The sequence below is a fragment of the Bos taurus genome, chromosome 23, assembly GCF_002263795.3.
Source record: "Bos taurus isolate L1 Dominette 01449 registration number 42190680 breed Hereford chromosome 23, ARS-UCD2.0, whole genome shotgun sequence".
Taxonomy (NCBI): domain Eukaryota; kingdom Metazoa; phylum Chordata; class Mammalia; order Artiodactyla; family Bovidae; genus Bos; species Bos taurus.
In genome coordinates this window covers 26,559,205-26,580,337 of record NC_037350.1, presented here as the reverse complement: position 1 = coordinate 26,580,337, position 21,133 = coordinate 26,559,205, and the positions used below count along the sequence as shown (strand labels likewise).

The following is a 21,133-nucleotide window of genomic DNA, read 5'->3' as shown; positions in this document are numbered from 1 at the left end:
AGAAGCATTGAGTTTACTCTGTAGTTTAAGCTAATATTTCTGGGAATTGGGACCACAAGTTTCCTAAAGCCATCAAACCAATCAAAGGCAGCGTTGCTGTACAACTTTCACCCACTGTGCAAAGCAGTTAAGATAGGTGGTGACACCTTGAGAGAAAGTAGACATGACTTCCTCTGGGATATATATATATATGTGTGTGTGTGTGTGTTTATATATATATACACACACATATAATCAATCATTATTCTTTCAACAGACCTTCTTTTTCAGAACAAAGTGCAAGCATGTTCACATACAAGACAGATACTTAAAAAGTGATGAGGAAGCATATAATATAAACATTCATCTGACCAAAACTGTATCTGTAGCAGTAGTTATATGAAGCCTGCCACATATATGAAAGAAGTATATTCCTAAATTCTATTCAACCTGGAAACATAAAAGCAATTTTAAAATTAAGGAGGGCAATAACCTTACAGAAGTATTCTAGGATAATAGCTTTTTAAGTAATAGGTCTATATTATCAAGAAATGTATTAAAGATATAAATTGCTTCTACATCCATAAAAGAATTTTATATGGTATAGTTAAATTCTATGCCAACAAAATGCAAAAATATAAGGAGAATGACTATAGTTGGTAGAAAAAATATGAGTAGGAATTGTGTAAAATATCTATATACTTGTGAACACTTGGGTAAAAAGATTGATTGCAGTGGAAGACAGCTTCATGCTTACAAATGGCCATTAAATAAAATCAGAATTTACACATTTTTGATAGAACAATTGGTGGGGATATTTAATCACATGTTTATTGTCTCATAAGTAATAAACTTTGAAAAGTGTCTATTGCAAAGAAATGAGCCCTAATATTTGGAGCACGTGACAGAGGTCCAAAGTTTGAATATTTTCCAGAAAAACAGATAGAATAAAAATCATATGCCATTTGTCTCATGACTTCTCATTGAAACTGTGGAAGGTCTCTGGGTACAAAAAAAAAGGACAGTATTTATAGAGAAGAAATGGTGTGGAATGAAAAAAGTGAGCACAAATGGAAGGAAGGGACAAGAAATGGAGACAAGTTAATAGAGGAGAGGTAACCAAAAACTTGGGGAGGGAAGTGTAGACACCCAGGAGAAGAGTGAGCCAATGGATGACATATAGATAAAAGATAGATAATCTCAAAGACACCAAGAAAGGAATAATTATAAAAGGATTTGGGAGTAATGAGTTGTCAGAAAATTTACCGAATATTTTCTGTGGTCTCTCTGAAAAATAAAATGAAAAGATTAGTGAAAATATTTTGTGAAAGAAACAGAAAAAATCAAATATTACAATTTTTAAATTTAAAAGTAAACCCATTAGTTTTCAGGTAAAAACACACACACAAATATTTTCCATGCAAAGATGCACATATACACACACACACACTGTCTAAGAGCTCATATTTATCAGAGAATTGTCTACAAAAATGAAAAGAGGAGTGAAAGAGAGAATTTACTGAACTGAGAAAAATTTAGAAATGTTAGATAAAATATGTGTGTGCTGTGCTCAGTTGCTCAGTCGTGTCTGACTCTTTGCAACCTCATGAACTGTAGCCTGCCAGGCTCCTCTATCCATGGGACTTTGTGGGCAAGAATACTGGAGCAGGCTAACATTTCCTCCTCCAGGGGATCTTCCCTACCCAAGGATCATACTGGAGTCTTTGCACTGGCAGGCAAATTCTTTACCACTGAGTCACCTGGAAATTCCTATTAGATAAAATAACTACCTTTAAAAAGTGTTCTTAATCCCTTTTGACATTGTTTAGGCTTTTATTATTTGCTATGCTAGCTTTAATAAGATCTGTGGCTGCTATCAATAGTGATATAGTCAATTCTTGTTTTTGTGATATCTATGTTGTATAACCAGGTGGCGTTAGTGGTAAAGAATCTGCCTGCCAATGCAGGAGATGCGGATTCTATCTCTGGTTTGGGAAGATCCCCTGGGGAAGGAAATGGCAACCCACTCCAGTATTCTTGCCTGGAGAATCCCATGGACAGAGGAGCCTTGTGGGCTATAGCCCATGGGGCCACGAAGAACATGTAGGACATGACTGACTGGTTGAACACACACATGTTGTATAAAGTTGCTTAAAATACTGAAGTAGGTAATACTGGTCCTAGAGAAAATGCAGGGTTATGTTCCTGGGCGCCTCTATTCACTTCTCTGTTCACCTATTTAATGAAACCTAACTGTAGTTTAACTTCTATTTTAATTCATACCTGAATGAGCTAACAAACAAATTATTTGATAGGAAGTGGAATGAGATATTAAATGTTGGTAGAAGTGGTCCTCAGTCAAACAGCTTGAACCTTTTTTAGAGAAAATTTATACACCATAAGCTTTAAAAGTACAAAACTTTTCAGATATATTATTAACAAAATTTATACAACAGAATGAATCTGTTTATATTGTTTCAATGATTAAGACAAATGAAAGAGAATATTGGGGAAAATGTAATAACAAATGATGATGGCAAACTATAGTTGGAAAGATAACAAGACTAAGTCATGAAAAATATGTCTGTTGGAACTGAGGAGTATAATCATTGAACACTGAAGACAAAGGTAGAAGAAACAGATGAAACATGGCTAGGTATACAATGAAATAGCTTAATTGGACTTGCCTTTTTCTTGTTTACTCTTATCTGAAAAATAAAAGAAAGAAAACCAGTTTGTTCAAAGTGAGGGCTCAATGTCAGGAAGGAAGAGGATAAAAAACTTTTAAAGTTTTATAGTTTATGGTTCAAATTGATTCTTATTTATGAGAATAGGAACCTTACGGATGATCAATCAGAGGCAGTACTGTTTTATATTCTCCTACCTCTTATGCAAAAGGAAATAAATAGGAAATTACCTACTGAGAGGAGACTGACTAGGAATTCTTCTTGAATAACTAGTATAAATATTTTGTTTTTCATTAGAACTTTTTCTTTTTTTCAGAATAAAATGCAAACGAGTACACATACATAAGATAGGTACTTAAAAAGTGATGAGAAAGTATACACTAAAACACCTTTGTGTCCATAACTGTACTAGTACATGTACATAAGACGCCTGTGTGTGCTCAGTCACTCAGTTGTGTCTGATTCTTTTGTGATCCCTGGACTATAGCTTATCAGGCTCCTCTATCTCTGAAAATTTTCCAGGCAGGAATATTGGAGTGGGTTGCCATTTCCTTCTCCAGGGGAATGTCCCAATCCAGGGATTTAACCTGAGTGCCCTGAATCTCTTGAATTTGCAAGCTGGCTCTTTACCACTGAGCCACTTGGGAAGCCCATAAGAAGCCTGTTCCATTCATTAAAGATATATGTTCCTAAATTTCACTCCTGAAAACGAAAATGTAATGGAAAAATATCACTGGGAAAAGAAAAATATTAAAACTAGTAATTGTATTAGTGTTAATGAAAACATTTTAGGAATATCTTGGGACAATAGCATAAAAAGGTAGCAGAAAGCTCACTGATCATTATTGATAAATAGTCAAAGTTAAATTTGGTAATATAATTGTGATTCATAATTCACTCAGAATTCAAAGTTAAAATAATGAATGTAGTAAAATAGCCATAACTACAACAAACTGTTGCTAGTTACAAATATTAAAAAAATATGTAACTTGTAATAGCAATAACCTAAACTGTGAGATGGGAGAAGGCAATGGCAAACCACTCCAGTACTCTTGCCCAGAAAATCCTGTGGAGTCAGACACAACTGAGCGACTTCATTTTCACTTTTCACTTTCATGCATTAGAGAAGGAAATGGCAACCCGCTCCAGTGTTCTTGCCTGGAGAACCCCAGGGACGGGGGAGCCTGGTGGGCTTCCGTCTATGGGGTCGCACAGAGTTGGACACAACTGAAGTGACTTAGCAGCAAAACGTGAGGTGAAGAAGCAAAAAGTGTAAGGTTTAGGAATTCTTCTGAAGTTATGTTATTATCAGCTTGAAATAGGGTGTTATAATTTAAGATATTTTATGTAAACTTCATAGTAACCCAAAGGGAAACAAAATCTGTAATAATTATGCAAAAGAATATGATAAAGAAATTAAATCATACTGATAAAAAAAAGACATCAACACACATATATACACATGCAAAACAGAGTAAGAAACAGGGAACAACAGACCTACAGAATAACGGAAAAACAATTAACAAAATGGCACTAGTAAGTTTTTACCTATCCAACCAGCACGCTAAAGCGCTGGTGGCTGCGACCGGCGCGCTAAAGCGCGGGCGGCTGCAACTGGTGCGCTAAAGCACAGCTGAGAGGAGCTACCCGACGTCGGAGGTCAGGGGCAGAAGCCAGGAGGACCCTATGCCTGAAGGGCAGTGGCCAAGAGGAGTTACCCCACGTCCGAGGTCAGGGGCAGCGGCTGAGAGTGCCAGGCTGCGACAGCGCAGGAACTGCCGAGAGGAGCTACCCCGCGTGCGAGGTCAGGGGCAGCGGCCGGGAGGAGCTACCCCACGACCCTATGCCGGAGGCCAGGGGCGGCGGCCGGGAGGACCAACCCCACGTCCAAGGAGCGGTGGCTGCGTGGGCACAGAGGGCCTAGAGGAGCTATCCCACGTTGAAGGTCAGGAAGGGCGGTGGTGAGGAGATACCCCTCATCCAAAGTAAGGAGCAAGGGCTCTGCTTTGCTGGAGCAGATGTGAAGAGATACCCCACGCCCAAGGTAAGAGAAACCCAAGTAAGATGGTAGGTGTTGCAAGAGGGCATCAGAGGGCAGACACACTGAAACCATACTCACAGAAAACTAGTCAATCTAATCACACTAGGACCACAGCCTTGTCTAACTCAATGAAACTAAGCCATGCCTGTGGGGCAACCCAAGATGGGCGGGTCATGGTGGAGAGGTCTGACAAAATGTGGTCCACTAGAGAATGGAATGGCAAACCACTTCAGCATTCTTGCCTTGAGAACCCCATAAACAGTATGAAAAAGCAAAATTATAGGATGCTGAAAGAGGAACTCCCCAGGTCAGTAGGTGCCCAATATGCTACTGGGGATCAGTAGAGAAATAACTCCAGAAAGAATGAAAGGATGGAGCCAAAGCGAAAACAATACCCAGTCGTGGATGTGACTGGTGATAGAAGCAAGGTCCAATGCTGTAAGAGCAATATTGCATAGGAACCTGGAATGTCAGGTCCATGAATCAAGGCAAATTGGAAGTAGTCAAACAAGAGATGGCAAGAGTGAAAGTCGACATTCTAGGAATCAGCAAACTAAAATGGACTGGAATGGGTGAATTTAACTCAGATGACCATTATATCTACTACTGTGGGCAGGAATCCCTCAGAAGAAATGGAGTAGCTATCATGGTCAACAAAAGAGTCCGAAATGCAGTACTTGGATGCAATCTCAAAAATGACAGAATGATCTCTGTTCATTTCCAAGGCAAACCATTCAATACCACAGTAATTCAATTCTATGCCCCAACCAGTAACACTGAAGAAGCTGAAGTTGAACAGTTCTATGAAGACCTACAAGACGTTTTAAAACTAACACCCGAAAAAGATGTCCTTTTCATTATAGGGGACTGCAATGCAAAAGTAGGAAGTCAAGAAACACCTGGAGTAACAGGCAAATTTGGTCTTGGAATACGGAATGAAGCAGGGAAAAGACTAATAGAGTTTTGCCAAGAGAATGCACTGGTCATAGCAAACACCCTCTTCCAAAAGCACAAGAGAAGACTCTACACATGGACATCCGAAATCAGACTGATTACATTCTTTGCAGCCAAAGATGGAGAAGCTCTATACAGTCAGCAAAAACAAGACTGGGAGCTGACTGTGGCTCAGATCATGAACTCCTTATTACCAAATTCAGCCTGAAATTTAGGAAAGTAGGGAAAACCACTAGACCATTAAGGTATGACCTAAATCAAATCCCTTATGATTATACAGTGGAAGTGAGAAATAGATTTAAGGGACTAGATCTGATAGATAGAGTGCCTGATGAACTATGGAATGAGGTTCATGACATTGTACAGGAGACAGGGATCAAGACCATCCCCATGGAAAAGAAATGCAAAAAAGCAAAATGGCTGTCTAGGGAGGCCTTACAAATAGCTGTGAAAAGAAGAGAAGCGAAAAGCAAAGCAGAAAAGGAAAGATATAAGCTTCCGAATGCAGAGTTCCAAAGAATAGCAAGAAGAGATAAGAAAGCCTTCTTCAGCAATCAATGCAAAGAAATAGAGGAAAACAACAGAATGGGAGAGACTAGAGATCTCTTCAAGAAAATTAGAGATACCAAGGAACATTTCATGCAAAGATGGGCTCGATAAAGGACAGAAATGGTATGGACCTAACAGAAGCAGAAGAGATTAAGAAGAGGTGGCAAGAATACACAGAAGAACTGTACAAAAAAGATCTTTATGACCCAGATAATCACGATGGTTGATCACTGACCTAGAGCCAGACATACTGGAATGTGAAGTCAAGTGGGCCTTAGAAAGCATCACTACGAACAAAGCTAGTGGAGGTGATGGAATTCCAGTTGAGCTCTTTCAAATCCTGAAAGATGATGCTGTGAAAGTGCTGCACTCAATATGCCAGCAAATTTGGAAAACTCAGCAGTGGCCACAGGACTGGAAAAGGTCAGTTTTCATTCCACTCCCAAAGAAAGGCAATGCCAAAGAATGCTCAAACTACTGCACAGTTGCACTCATCTCACACGCTAGTAAAGTAATGCTCAAAATTCTCCAAGCCAGGCTTCAGCAATATGTGAACTGTGAACTTCCTGATGTTCAAGCTGGTTTTAGAAAAGGCAGAGGAACCAGAGATCAAATTGCCAACATCCACTGGATCATGGAAAAAGCAAGAGAGTTCCAGAAAAACATCTGCTTTATTGACTATGCCAAAGCCTTTGACTGTGTGGATCACAATAAACTGGAAAATTCTGAAAGAGATGGGAATACCAGACCACCTGATCTGCCTCTTGAGAAATATGTATGCAGGTCAGGAAGCAACAGTTAGAACTGGACATGGAACAACAGACTGTTTCCAAATAGAAAAAGGAGTATGTCAAGGCTGTATATTGTCATCCTGCTTATTTAACTTATATGCAGAATACATCATGAGAAATGCTGGACTGAAAGAAACGCAATCTGGAATCAAGATTGCCAGGAGAAATATCAATAAACTCAGATATGCAGATAACACCACCCTTATGGCAGAAAGTGAAGAGGAACTCAAAAGCCTCTTGATGAATGTGAAAGTGGGGAGTGAAAAAGTTGGCTTAAAGCTCAACATGCAGAAAATGAAGATCATGGCATCCGGTCCCATCACTTCATGGGAAATAGATGTGGAAACAGTGGAAAGAGTGTCAGACTTTATTTTTGGGGGCTCCCAAATTACTACAGATGGTGATTGCAGCCATGAAATTAAAAGACGCTTACTCCTTGGAAGGAAAGTTATGTCCAACCTAGACAGCATATTGAAAAGCAGAGACATTACTTTGCCAACAAAGGTCCGTCTAGTCAAGGCTATGGTTTTTCCTGTGGTCATGTATGGGTGTGAGAGTTGGACTGTGAAGAAGGCTGAGCACCAAAGAATTGATGCTTTTGAACTGTGGTGTTGGAGAAGACTCTTGATTGTCCCTTGGACTGCAAGGAGATCCAACCAGGCCATTCTGAAGGAGATCAGCCCTGGAATTTCTTTGGAAGGAATGATGCTACAGCTGAAACTCCAGTACTTTGGCCACCTCATGCGAAGAGTTGACTCATTGGAAAAGACTCTGATGCTGGAAGGGATTGGGGACAGGAGGAGAAGGGGACGACAGAGGATGAGATGGCTGGATGGCATCACTGACTCAATGGACTGAGCCTGCGTGAACTCCGGGAGTTGGTGATGGACAGGGAGGCCTGGTGTGCTGCGATTCATGGGGTCGCAAAAAGTCGGACATGACTGAGCGACTGAACTGGACTGAACTGATCAACAGTTATGTTAAATATAAATAAATATTCCAATCAAAAGACATAGAGCGGCTGAATGGAAAAACTAATTTAAAAAAAGATAGATTCAATTTTATGTTACCTACAAGAGACCCACTTTCACCTTAAAGACACACATGGATTGAAGGTGAAGGGACGGAAAAAGACATTTCAAGCCAAAAAGAGGAAAATGAGACATATATATTTCATTACATAGTGAAAAAGGGGGTTAATTCTGAAGATATAAAAATTATAAATGTCTATGTGTCTAATTTTGTAGCACCTAAATATACAAGACACATATTCACAGAGATAAAAGGAGAAATAAATAGCAATACAACAGTAGTGGGGTACTTGAATACCTCACTCCCAACAATGAATAGATCACATAGGCAATCAATTAGGAAACAGTGGATCTGAACAACACTATAAGCCAAATAAACCTCACAAATATATCAAGAACACTTATCCATCAACAGAAAATACATATTCTTCAGAATCACACATGGAATATTTTATATTTAGATCATATATTGGGCCACAAAACAAAGTCTTAGCAAATTCAAGAAGACTGAAATCCTACTAAATATTTTGTCTGCTCACAATGGTATGGAACTACCAATAAGATGAGTCCAAAAATCAATAAGAAATAGAAAACTGGAAAATTTACAAATGCATGAAATTAAACAACACTCATTAAAAGCTAATGGATCAATGAAGAATTTAAGGGGCCATACATTTTCTTGAGACAAAGAACATGAAAACACAACATATCAGAACTCATGGAATGTAGCAAAAGCAGATCTAAGCGGGAAGTTCATAGCAATAATAACCCATTATAATAAAAAAATGAAAAAAAATCCCCAAATAAAAACCAAACCCTATGTCTTATGCAACGAGAAAAAGCAAATTGAGCTAAAAGTTGAAAGAAGAAAGGAAATAATAATAGTTAAAGCCAAAGCAATAAAGAATAGAAAAACAATTGAAAGGATAAACCAAACTGAGTTAATGTTTTGGAAAGTTAAAATTGACAAACTTTTATTGAGAATAATCAGTGAAAAAAGAAAGGCTGCAAATCAATAAAATTATAGATGAAAAAAGTGGACATTACAATTATTATTACAGAAATGCAGAAGGCAGTAAGAGGTTATATGAACATCTATATGCCAACAAACTGGACAACTTAGAAGGAAAACAAACCCTCTTAGAAATATACAACCTACCCAAGACTGGAAGAAATAGAAATCTTAACAGACCAATTTCTAATGAGGAGATTGAATCAGTAAGAAAAATTCCCTAGTGAAGCAAAGTCCAGGACTTGATGGCTTCACTGGTCAATTTTACAAATCACTAAAAGAAGAATTAACACCAATCTTGAACAAAAGTTTCCAAAATATCAAAGAAGAGGAAATAATCCCAAACTCATTTTACAAGGCCAGCATTATTCTGATAACAAAGCCAGGTAAGAACATTATCAGAAAAGAAAACTACAGACCAATGTCCCTGATGAATATGGATGCAAAAAATTCTCAACAAAATACTCTTAAATCTAATTAGGCAGCACATTAAAAAGAACATTCATCATGATCAAGTGGTATTTATCTGTGTGATCCAAGGATGGTTTAACATATGCAATGCAATGTGATACATCACACTAATAGAATGAAAGAAAAGAATCATATTATCATCTCAATAATTCAAAAAATGGCAAAAATTCAGCATCTTTCATGATACAAACATATAGCAAATTAGGTGCAGAAAGGACATATTTTAACATAATGAGGACCATTTATGAGAAGCCCATAGCTAACATACTCAATGATGAAAGCTGGAAAGCTTTTCCTCTAAGATCAGAAGTAAGACAGGGGTGCTCACTCTTACCATTCTTACTCAACATAATACTGGAAGTCTTCAGTAGAAGACTAAATGGCATCAGAATTGGAAAGGAAGATGTAAAGCCATCTCTATTTGTTGATGACATGATTTTATACACAGTAAACTCTAAGAACTTGATTAAAACTGTTCATAACCAATCAAGGAATTCAATAAAGTTGCAGGGACAAAATCAACACATAAAAATCAGTAACACTTCAACATACTGACCACAAACTTTCTGAAAAATAAATTTAAAAATTGATCTCATGTATTGTGAACAGTATCAAAAAATTAAAATACTTAGATTCCTAAAATTAAAATACTTAGATTCCTAAATTTAGCTAAGGCAGTGAAGGATCTCTACTATGAAAACTACATACTTTCATGAAAGAAAATAAAGCGTACACCAAAAAATGCAAATTTATCTCATCTACATGCTTGAAAGAATTAATATTGTTAAAATATTGATACAACCAAAAGCCATCTATAGATTCAAAGCAATTCCTAGTAGGATTTTTTTTTACAGAAATAGAAAATACACTCTTCCTTAAAAATCTTATGAAACCACAAATGACTCCATATAGCCAAAGAAATTTTGACAAAGAATAACAAGTATCTCAATTCTGATTTAAGCTATCTTGTAACAGTATAGACCTATAGTAATTGAAACAGTATCATACTGGCAAAAAACTTACAAATAGACCAATGGAAAAGAATTGAGAACCCAGAAATAAAACCAAGTATATATGGCTAACTAGTATTTGACAAAGAAGTCAGGAAGAATCAGTGGGGAAAAGACAGTCTCTTCAATAAATAGTGCTGGAATATTACTCATCTGTTAAAAAGAATGCATTTGAATCAGTTCTAATGAGGTAGATGAAACTGGAGCCTATTATACAGAGTGAAGTAAGTCAGAAAGAATAACACCAATACTGTATATTAATGCATATATATGGAATTTAGAAAGATGGTAACAATGACCCTATATGTGAGACAGAAAAAGAGACACAGATGTAAACAACAGACTTTTGGACTCTGTGGGAGAAAGTGACAGTGGGATGATTTAGGAGAATAGCATTGAAACATGTATATTATCATATGTGAAACAGATCACCAGCTGAGGTTCGATGCATGAGACAGGGTGCTCAGGGCTGGTGCACTGGGATGACCCTGAGGGATGGGATGGGGAGGGAAGTGTGAGGGAGGGTCAGGATGGGGAACACATGTACATCTATGGCTGATTCATGTGAATGTATGGCAAAACCACCACAATATCGTAAAGTAATTAGCCTCCAATTAAAATTTTAAAAAAAGTAAAGAAAAAAAATAGTGCTGGAAAAACAGGATAGTCACAGTGAAAGAAAGAAACTTGATCCTATTTTATATCACTCACAAAAAGTAACTCAAAATGGATTAAAAACTTAATGTAAGACTTAAAGCTGAAACTCCAATACTTTGGCCACCAGATGTGAAGAGCCAACTCATTGGAAAAGACCCTGATGCTGGGAAAGACTGAAGGCAGGGGGAGAAGGAGACGACAGAGGATGAGATGGTTGGGTGGCATCATGGACTCAATGGACATGAGTTTGAGCAATTCAGGAGATAGTGAAGGACAGGGAGGCTGGGGATGCTGCAGTTCAAGGGGTCACAAAGAGTCAGACAGGACATAGTGACTGAACAACAACATTAAAAATATCAGGATGTAAACACACAAACACATATATGCAAGCACACAGATGTGTACCAACAGTGGCTGCAAGCTTCATTTCAACCTGAATATGCTGGTCAAATATTAAAAAATAAAAGGGAATAAACTTACTGACGTGAGCAAAAGTTTCAGGAATATTTGTATTTGTGGTATTGTTTTCAAAATGTTCTTAAACTCTTTGGCTATGGCTGGGCTACTATTCTGTCAGTCGTCATTGATCAGTTCTTTAGCTAGTACTGAAAAGAAGTGATCATTTCCCTCATTTTTGTAGCTCTGTAGTATGAGGTGCACACAGTGAACTGGAGGATCCTGACCCACCACTTCCAGAGAAAATACAGGGATTGGTTCTTAGGAGCCTGCGTTTACATTTTCATCAAACAGTGACTACATTACCACCTTCAGCTGAGTTCTTGTTTTAATTCATGCCCAAATAGACTTCATCTTTTCTCACTCACCTTTTCAAAAGAAAATGGACACATACACCCATACAGAAGAAAGTTAGTTAGAAAGAAATGAGGAAGCAAAGAGAAAAAAGCAGCCCTTTGTGACATACAGTAGCTGTGGCAACCTTTATATGAAGCCTCCTATGTGCATTAAATTTCACTCCCTCTGAAAATAAAAATATAACTCTAAAGTGTCATTTACAAGTGAAGTTTTGAACTTTTAATGGTATATTCATGTTTTATGAAAACATCTTTAGGAGACATTGATGGACAATAGGCTCTTGTGTCATTCACACAAAATTTCAGTGTTGAGACATATATGATTATTGAATTTTCCTTAAAATATAGAACCCTTCTACACACATTTTGGAGAAGGCAATGGCACCCCACTCCAGTATTCTTGCCTGGAAAATCCTATGGATGGAGGGGCCTGGTGGGCTACAGTCCATGGGGTCGCTAAGAGTCGGACACGACCGAGCAACTTCACTTTCACTTTTCACTTTCATACATTGGAGAAGGAAATGGCAAGCCACTCCAGTGTTCTTGCCTGGAGAATCCCAGGGACGGGGGAGCCTGGTGGGCTGCCATCTAGGGGGTCGCACAGAGTCGGACACGACTGAAGTGACTTAGCACACACGTTTAAGAGGAATTGCAGTTTCCCAAATTGTGCCAACAAAAATAAAAACAGGAAGTAAAAGTGCAATTGTTGACAAGAAAAATTTCTAAAAAGTTTAGGTGAAATATCTGTATGAATACTCTGGAACAGATGGGTAATAAGTTCAAGGTCAGTGAGAAAATGACTCTCAACTTTACTCTTGACCCTTAAAATATATCAGAATTGATACTGACTTTGGAAGACAATGAGGAGAGACAACTAGGAGAGAAGCTCCAACCTAAAAATTCAGGTTAGAGAAGTAGACATGCGGAGTAGCGTGAAGCTTTGAATGACAGACCAATAAAACAGTGAGAAATGTTAAAAATCCATCAGAAATACAGTCATTTTAATGTGTTTTGGGAGTAACATGACTTCAAAGATACTTTACCAAATTGGTGTTGAAGTTCTTCTGAAAAAGAAAATGGATAAACAATGTAAATCTCATGGGAAAGACATAAGAAGAAAATTCAAATGTGTTAAAGATATATATTTAAAATTGAATCCATTAAGATGTAGATGCACACACACGTACAAACAAATACAACAACACATACAGATGAATTTACACAGACTTGTCTGAAGGAGGTTTTCTGAGGAAAGAACAGTATTTAATAAAAGAAAGCAGGAGAAATGAATAAATAAATAAGTATTCTGAATTGAGAAATCATTATAAGGAGTGTAACTCTGGTAATTATCTCACTCAATTTTTCATGATCAATTGGACCTTATTTAGTGTTTTATTGCTCAGTTTTTCTTCTTTAAGCAGTCTTCTGATGGCTGCTAAGGATATATAGTTAATCCTACTGTTGAAGCTATGCTATGTATAATACTACAGACACTGAAGTACAGAGTGGTGAGCTACTGTTCCTATAGGATCTGCAAGGTTAGGTTCCTGGGTGCCTCCATTCACCACTCTTTCTCAACTGATTCATACCCCACTGTATTTGTGTGAGTTAACTCATTCTTAATGAAACGTACTTTAACAAGTGTCCGATGAAAGGAAGGTTGAATGAGGTATTAAACAGCAGCAAAGAGGGGTCTGAATCAAGTGAACTGAAACTATCTTGGAAAATATTTTCAGATCAGAAATAAAAATAGCAAAACTGTACAGATAGATTATTACTAAAATATCCTTGACAGAAGGAAGCATGTGCATACATTGTAAGGAGAGGACAACTGAAGAAAAAGTAATGGGAGAAATTGAATATAACATGAAGATTTCAGACTTCGGTTACAACAATAAGAACATGAGACAATCTGATGTACGGCTCCCTGGACATTGATTAAGATGATCACTGAGAATTGAAGATCAATGCCAAAGAAACTAGTGAAACCTGACCAGGTACAAAGTGTAATGGACTACTGGGCCTTTCCTTTTGACAGTTCACCATTTTATAAAACAAAAGGAAAAAATAACCCATTTGTACATAGAGAAGGCACAATGTCAGGAAGACAAGGGGACAATCATCTGAAGCCAATAGATTGCTTGTTTTCTTTCTTTTTTTTTTCCAACAAAACAAACATAACTTTCTATGAATTGGAACCAAAAGTTACAAAGACCACTTAACCCATGAGGCAGTGTTGTCTTACCTCTCCCCAGCCATTTGTGCAAAAACTTTTAAGATAGGAAATGGAATCATGACTGAATATACAGTAGGACTTCCTCTCTGCTAAACTGTATCAATCCTTGGTCTTGTATCAGGCCTTCCAGATTTTTCATAATAGACCAACATTCTTTCCAGAAAAAATTATGGAATATTGTGGTGGTGTAATTAAGAACATGAGGATAATATGATCAAGGACAGTGAAATGTGAGACTCAAACTTAGCCTGGACTCTGAAGTGACATCAGAATTTATACAGGTGTTGACAAGACAATAGAAGACATTTCATTCATCTGGTTTGAGATGTTGTCATATCTCAAGGTTTGGGATGATATCATCACAGTAATGTCCACTTCGTATTGGATATTTTCTGATATATCAGAAAATAAAGTGTGAAAAACATGGGCCTATTAGTTTAATTGCTCTCATCAACAACATTTAAAATGTAAGTATAATAAATCTCTGAAAGAGAGATGAAATCAGTGATGTAGGAAAGAAAGTTATGACATAAAAAACAAAGTAATGGAAATGGTGGAACATAAAGCAATATCAATGGAAAGAAGTTAATAAGAGAGAAACTGATGTCCAGGAAACAGAGAGGGAAGAATGAATAATCAGGAGAGATGAGGAGTCAATGGAGGGCATAGAGATAAAAGGGCAGAGAATATTACTGACACCAGAGGTCATTAAAGGTTTAATGGAATAAAATTTTGTCAAAGAATTTTACCAGTTATTTTCCAAAGATCATCTGAAAAATAAAATGGAAAGATTCAAGTAAATACTGTGGAAAACACACATGAAGAAAAATCAAATTTTTTGAATAATCTGAGTGCAATTTTCAATGTATTGGGAATCAGATAAAAACACACATGCATACACCAGGTACACAAACCAGGCATACAAAATAAACGCACCAATGTTGGCTGAAAGCCGCTTCTTTTCTTCTAGACAATATTCTACAAAAAAGTGAGGAAAAAGCACATTTTTATTATTCTGAATGAAGAGAAGACATTCCAAATGGAGGAAAATTTTTAGGAATATTTGTCTTAGTAGTTAAATTTTTCAATATGTTCACAATCCATTTGACATTATTAAGACATTTGACATTTATTAGTCAGTATTCTTGCTCTAATAAGTTTATTGGCTACTACTAAATATATGGTGTCAATTCTCATTTTTCTATAGCTCTGTTATATAAAGCCACCACAAACACTGAATCAGAGAATCCTGAACCACTGCTCCAAGAGACAAAAACTGGATTTAGATTCCTGAGTTCCTCTATTCACACCATTTTTTGACAACAGATGCGTACAAAACTTTCTTTTGTGTTTATATCTATTTCAGTTCATGACAAAATGCAGGTCATCTTAATTAGATCACATAAAAAAGGAAATGACCCAAGAAACATAAGAAAAGGGGGCTAAAATCAAATGACGTGGGTACATATGTGAAAAAACATTCACATCAGTCCTTGAAAAATGCCAGAGTCCCAGAGCTATATGATTATTAAGATTTACATGGCACAAAGGATCTGGTTATGCCCATTGAAAGGGCTTCCCTGGTGGCTCAGTAGGTAAAAAATTTGCTTGCAATGGAGAAGACTACCTCCATTGAGAAGTTCAAACCCTGGACTGGGAAGATCCCTTGGAAAAGGAAAAGGCAACTGACTGCAGTATCCTTGCTTGTAAAATCCCATGGACAGAGCAGTCTGGTGGGCTACAGTCCATGGGGTCACAAGAGTCAGACACAACTTAGCCACTAACCACCACCACCACCATGACAGTTGAAAGGAAATGTCAAATAAAAAATTATAATGGGGAAAATTAATGGAGTATAAGATGGAGAATTTCAGTTGAAAAGATTAGATACTGAGACAAAAGTCACATAAAGATATGCATATGTTGGATTTGAGAAAGATGGTCATAGAAAACTGAAGATAAAGGTGCAGGAAAATGGTGAATCCATACCTAGGTGCACAAGGAAATACATGAATGGGACTTGCTGTTTTCCTCTTCACACTTATTGATGAAATATTAAAAAAAATCAAATGCATTCCAAATGAAGGCTCAATAAGATGAAGCCAACAGGCTCAAATTTGGGACCTTCCAGTACTATGCTCTTCTTACCCTGACCCACATTTTCCAAGAATTGGCACCATAAACTTTCTAGGGCTTTCCATAAATCAGAGGAAAGTTGGTTTGACTTGCATTCCCCCCTTTTTTTGTCAAATTAACTAAGAACAGAAATGACACCACAGAAGGACGTAGACCAGGACTTCCTCGGGGGTCAACAATATCAATCATTTGTCCTGCATTGAGCCGTCTAACTGTCTCAGAATAACTTGCAAACATACTCATACACAAGAGAGCTATTTAAAAATAATCGAAGATGTGAAGAGGGTAAGTACCGATTTGTCCAAACTCTTTTTGTAGAAATAGTCCTATGAAGCCAGCTACATGAATTAAGGAAATACATTCCCTAATACCATTCCATTTGATAAAAAATTGTACCTGGAAAATGATACTGTAAAAGGAGGAGATTAAAATTTTAAGGACCCTATCAGTAGGCTATAAAACTAAAGAAAACAAAACAATTTTGAGGCTACATTCTAATGGGAGGAAGACAGAAACTTGGAGCCCTTTTGTAGTATAGTTTGTGGTTTAAAATGACAGATAGTTTGAAAAGTGGAAACACAGATTTCTAAGGAACAACTTGCCAATCAGATGCAATGTTGTACTACATCCAACTCTTGGAGCAAAAGGAAGAAAATGGAAAATGACACTGTGATAAGAAGTAAAATAGGACTTATTCTGCGAAAGATGACGTCAATCATTCATCCTTCATTGAAGCTTTTTTGTTTTCAGAATATAGTACAATCCTGCCCCTCTACATGAGCAAAAACTTAAGAAGTGTTGAGGGAGATTACAGTGAAGCCATCTATCCATCTAAATTTATATCTGTAACAATAGTGGCATGATGTCTGCTCCATATATTAAAGAGATGTATCCCTTAATTCTATTCAATGTGTAAACAAAAGTATGGTTGAAAATATGGTTAGTAAAAAAAGGATGTTAAACTTTTAGTAGTGTGCTATTAAATATCATAGGAGTATTCTAGGACTGGTGTCTCTTATATCACTTGCATAACATTTCAAAATTGAGAACTATAAATGGGGGCTCCTTCTACAAGTACTTGAACGTAGTAGTCATTATTCTAGATTATGTCCAAATTATTCAGTAAAAAGAACAACTACTGTGATAGGATTTAATTTAAACCTGGGAAATGATATTAAAAATTTGTCTGCTCAGAAATATGTGAGTAAATGATCAGGTCAGGTGAAAGTGAGCTAAAGTCCACAATGGTCCAATTAATTACATCTAAATTTATATAGTCTTTTAAAGGACAATGGATGGAGAAAGTTCACTCATCTAGTTTGAAGACTTAGCCCATCTTGTGATGTTTGCAAAGGTATCAATTGCATAGTAATAGCCCCTTGAATTTGAGACACATTAAAGAGGTTCTAACTTAATGTATAATTTCTAGAAAATACATATAAAATGCAAACTAGGTGCCCATCAGCCTCATTCCTTCAGCTCATAAAATTCATAGTGAAAATCTGGAAAGACTCTGGATGCTAGAAAAGACAATATTAATATGGAGGCTCTTGCTAAATGAAAATAAAGGATTGGAAAAGAATTAAGGGTAGTGAAAGAGAGAAGACAGAACTTCATTTGAGTGATTTTATAAAGAAATATTGGGAAGGGAAGCATCAACATCCAGGAGAAAGAGTAAGCCAACAGAAGGCATATAGATAAAAAGAAAGGGAATGCAAAAGACCTGGAGATAGTGGTCATTTAGAGGGTGATTGGAGTATAAAGGATGTCAGAGAAATTTACCACATTCCTTCATATGATCATCTGAAAAATAAAATGGAAAGATACATGTCAATACCATGGCATAGAAACACAGGGCACATTTAAATTCAGTGAAAATACGCTCATGCAACATTACAAGTATCCAGATGCAGATAAACATACATACACATATATGTGTGCAGGCACAAAGACGTGTACCAACAGGATAGCTTCCTATCCTCTGAGAATATGGTCAAATATTAAAAGAGGAAAAGGAATGAATTACTGACTTAAGCAAAAATTTAGGGCATATTTGTATTTGTGGTATTATTTTTAAAATGTTCTTAAACTCTTTGGCTATGGCTGGGGCTACTATTATTCTGTCGGTCGTCATTGATCAGTTCTTATCTAGTACTGAAAAGAAGTGATCATTTCCCTCATTTTTGTAGCTCTGTGGTATGATGTGCACACAAACAGTGCACTGGAGGATCCTGACCCACCACTTCCAGAGAAAATACAGGGATTGGTTCTTAGGAGCCTGCGTTTACATTTTCATCAAGCAGTGACTACATTACCACCTTCAGGTGAGTTCCTATTTTAATTCATGCCCAAATAGACTTCATCTTTTCTCACTCACCTTTTCAAAAGAAAATGGACACATACACCCATACAGAAGAAAGTTAGTTAAAAAGAAATGAGGAAGCAAAGAGAAAAAGCAGTCCTTTGTGACATATAGTAGCTGTGGCAACCTTTACATGAAGCCTCCTATGTGCATTAAATTTCACTCCCTCTGAAAATAAAAATACAACTCTAAAGTGTCATTTACAAGTGAAGTTTTGAACTTTTAATGGATTTATTCATGTTTTATGAAAACATCTTTAGGAGACATTGATGGACAATAGGCTCTTGTGTCATTCGCACAAATTTCAATGTTGAGACATATATGATTATTGAATTTTCCTTAAAATATAGAACCTTCTACACATGTTTAAGAGGAATTGCAGTTTCCCAAATTGTGCCAACAAAAATAAAAACAGGAAGTAAAAGTGCAATTGTTGGCAAGAAAAATTTCTGAAAAGTTTATGTGAAATATTTGTAGGAATACCCTGGGAACAGATGGGTAATAAGTTCAAGGTCAGTGAGAAAATGACTCTCAACTTTACTCTTGACCCTTAAAATATATCAGAATTGATACTGACTTTGAAAGGTAATGAAGAGAGACAACTAGGAGAGAAGCTCCAACCTAAAAATTCAGGTTAGAGAAGTAGACATGCGGAGTAGCGTGAAGCTTAGAATGACAGATCATTAAAACAGTGAGAAATGTTAAAAACCCATCAGAAATGCAGTCATTTTAATGTGTTTTGGGAGTAACATGACTTCAAAGATACTTTACCAAATTGGTGTTGAAGTTCTTCTGAAAAAGAAAATGGATAAACAATGTAAATCTCATGGGAAAGACATAAGAAGAAAATTCAAATGTGTTAAAGATATATATTTAAAATTGAATCCATTAAGATGTAGATGCACACACACGTACAAACAAATACAACAACACATACAGATGAATATACACAGACTTGTCTGAAGGAGGTTTTCTGAGGAAAGAACAGTATTTAATAAAAGAAAGCAGGAGAAATGAATAAATAAATAAGTATTCTGAATTGAGAAATCATTATAAGGAGTGTAACTCTGATAATTATCTCACTCAATTTTTCATGATCAATTGGACCTTATTTAGTGTTTTATTGCTCAGTTTTTCTTCTTTAAGCAGTCTTCTGATGGCTGCTAAGGATATATAGTTAATCCTACTGTTGAAGCTATGCTATGTATAATACTACAGACACTGAAGTACAGAGTGGTGAGCTACTGTTCCTATAGGATCTGCAAGGTTAGGTTCCTGGGTGCCTCCATTCACCACTCTTTCTCAACTGATTCATACCCCACTGTATTTGTGTGAGTTAACTAATTCTTAATGAAACGTACTTTAACAAGTGTCCGATGAAAGGAAGGTTGAATGAGGTATTAAACAGCAGCAAAGAGGGGTCTGAATCAAGTGAACTGAAACTATCTTGGAAAATATTTTCAGATCAGAAATAAAAATAGCAAAACTGTACAGATAGATTATTACTAAAATATCCTTGACAGAAGGAAGCATGTGCATACATTGTAAGGAGAGGACAACTGAAGAAAAAGTAATGGGAGAAATTGAATATAACATGAAGATTTCAGACTTCGGTTACAACAATAAGAACATGAGACAATCTGATGTACGGCTCCCTGGACATTGAAGATGATCATTGAGAGTTGAAGATCAATGCCAAAGAAACTAGTGAAACCTGACCAGGTACAAAGTGTAATGGACTACTGGGCCTTTCCTTTTGACAGTTCACCATTTTATAAAACAAAAGGAAAAAATAACCCATTTGTACATAGAGAAGGCACAATGTCAGGAAGACAAGGGGACAATCATCTGAAGCCAATAGATTGCTTGTTTTCTTTCTTTTTTTTTCCCAACAAAACAAACATAACTTTCTATGAATTGGAACCAAAAGTTACAAAGACCACTTAACCCATGAGGCAGTGTTGTCTTACCTCTCCCCAGCCATTTGTGCAAAAACTTTTAAGATAGGAAATGGAATCATGACTGAATATACAGTAGGACTTCCTCTTTGCTAAACTGTATCAATCCTTGGTCTTGTTCAAGCCTTCCAGATTTTTCATAATAGACCAACATTCTTGCCAGAAAAAATTATGGAATATTGTGGTGGTGTAATTAAGAACATGAGGATAATATGATCAAGGACAGTGAAATGTGAGACTCAAACTTAACCTGGACTCTGAAGTGACATCAGAATTTATACAGGCTTTGACAAGACAATAGAAGAAATTTCATTCATCTGGTTTGGGATGTTGTCATCTCTCAAGGTTTGGGATGATATCATCATAGCAATGTCCACTTCATATTGAATATTTTCTGATATATCAGAAAATAAAGTGTGAAAAACATGGGCCTATTAGTTTAATTGC

The 21,133-nt window shown here is 36.7% G+C and overlaps 1 protein-coding gene across 9 annotated transcripts in view; it reads right to left on the bottom strand.

Moving 5' to 3' along the window:
- The window catches only part of LOC104972343 (E3 ubiquitin-protein ligase TRIM38-like), a 182,372-nt gene that overhangs the window by 27,899 nt on the left and 133,340 nt on the right, over window positions 1-21,133 (bottom strand). For 7 of the 9 annotated variants that reach the window (XR_009492558.1, XM_059880610.1, XM_059880614.1 and 4 more), the window contains 6 exons: window positions 19,500-19,520; window positions 18,149-18,169; window positions 15,167-15,208; window positions 14,980-15,000; window positions 13,038-13,058; window positions 1,246-1,266 (listed from right to left, as the gene is read on the bottom strand). Coding sequence is in view for 8 of the 9 variants with exons in the window: in XM_059880610.1 (XP_059736593.1) it covers window positions 1,246-1,266; window positions 13,038-13,058; window positions 14,980-15,000; window positions 15,167-15,208; window positions 18,149-18,169; window positions 19,500-19,520 (147 nt within the window). In the remaining variant the exon portion in view is untranslated. Of the gene's footprint in view, window positions 1-1,245; window positions 1,267-2,449; window positions 2,688-13,037; window positions 13,059-14,979; window positions 15,001-15,166; window positions 15,209-18,148; window positions 18,170-19,499; window positions 19,521-21,133 lie in introns of those variants that run through there. The other 2 variants (XM_059880615.1, XM_059880613.1) reach the window with 2 other exon arrangements.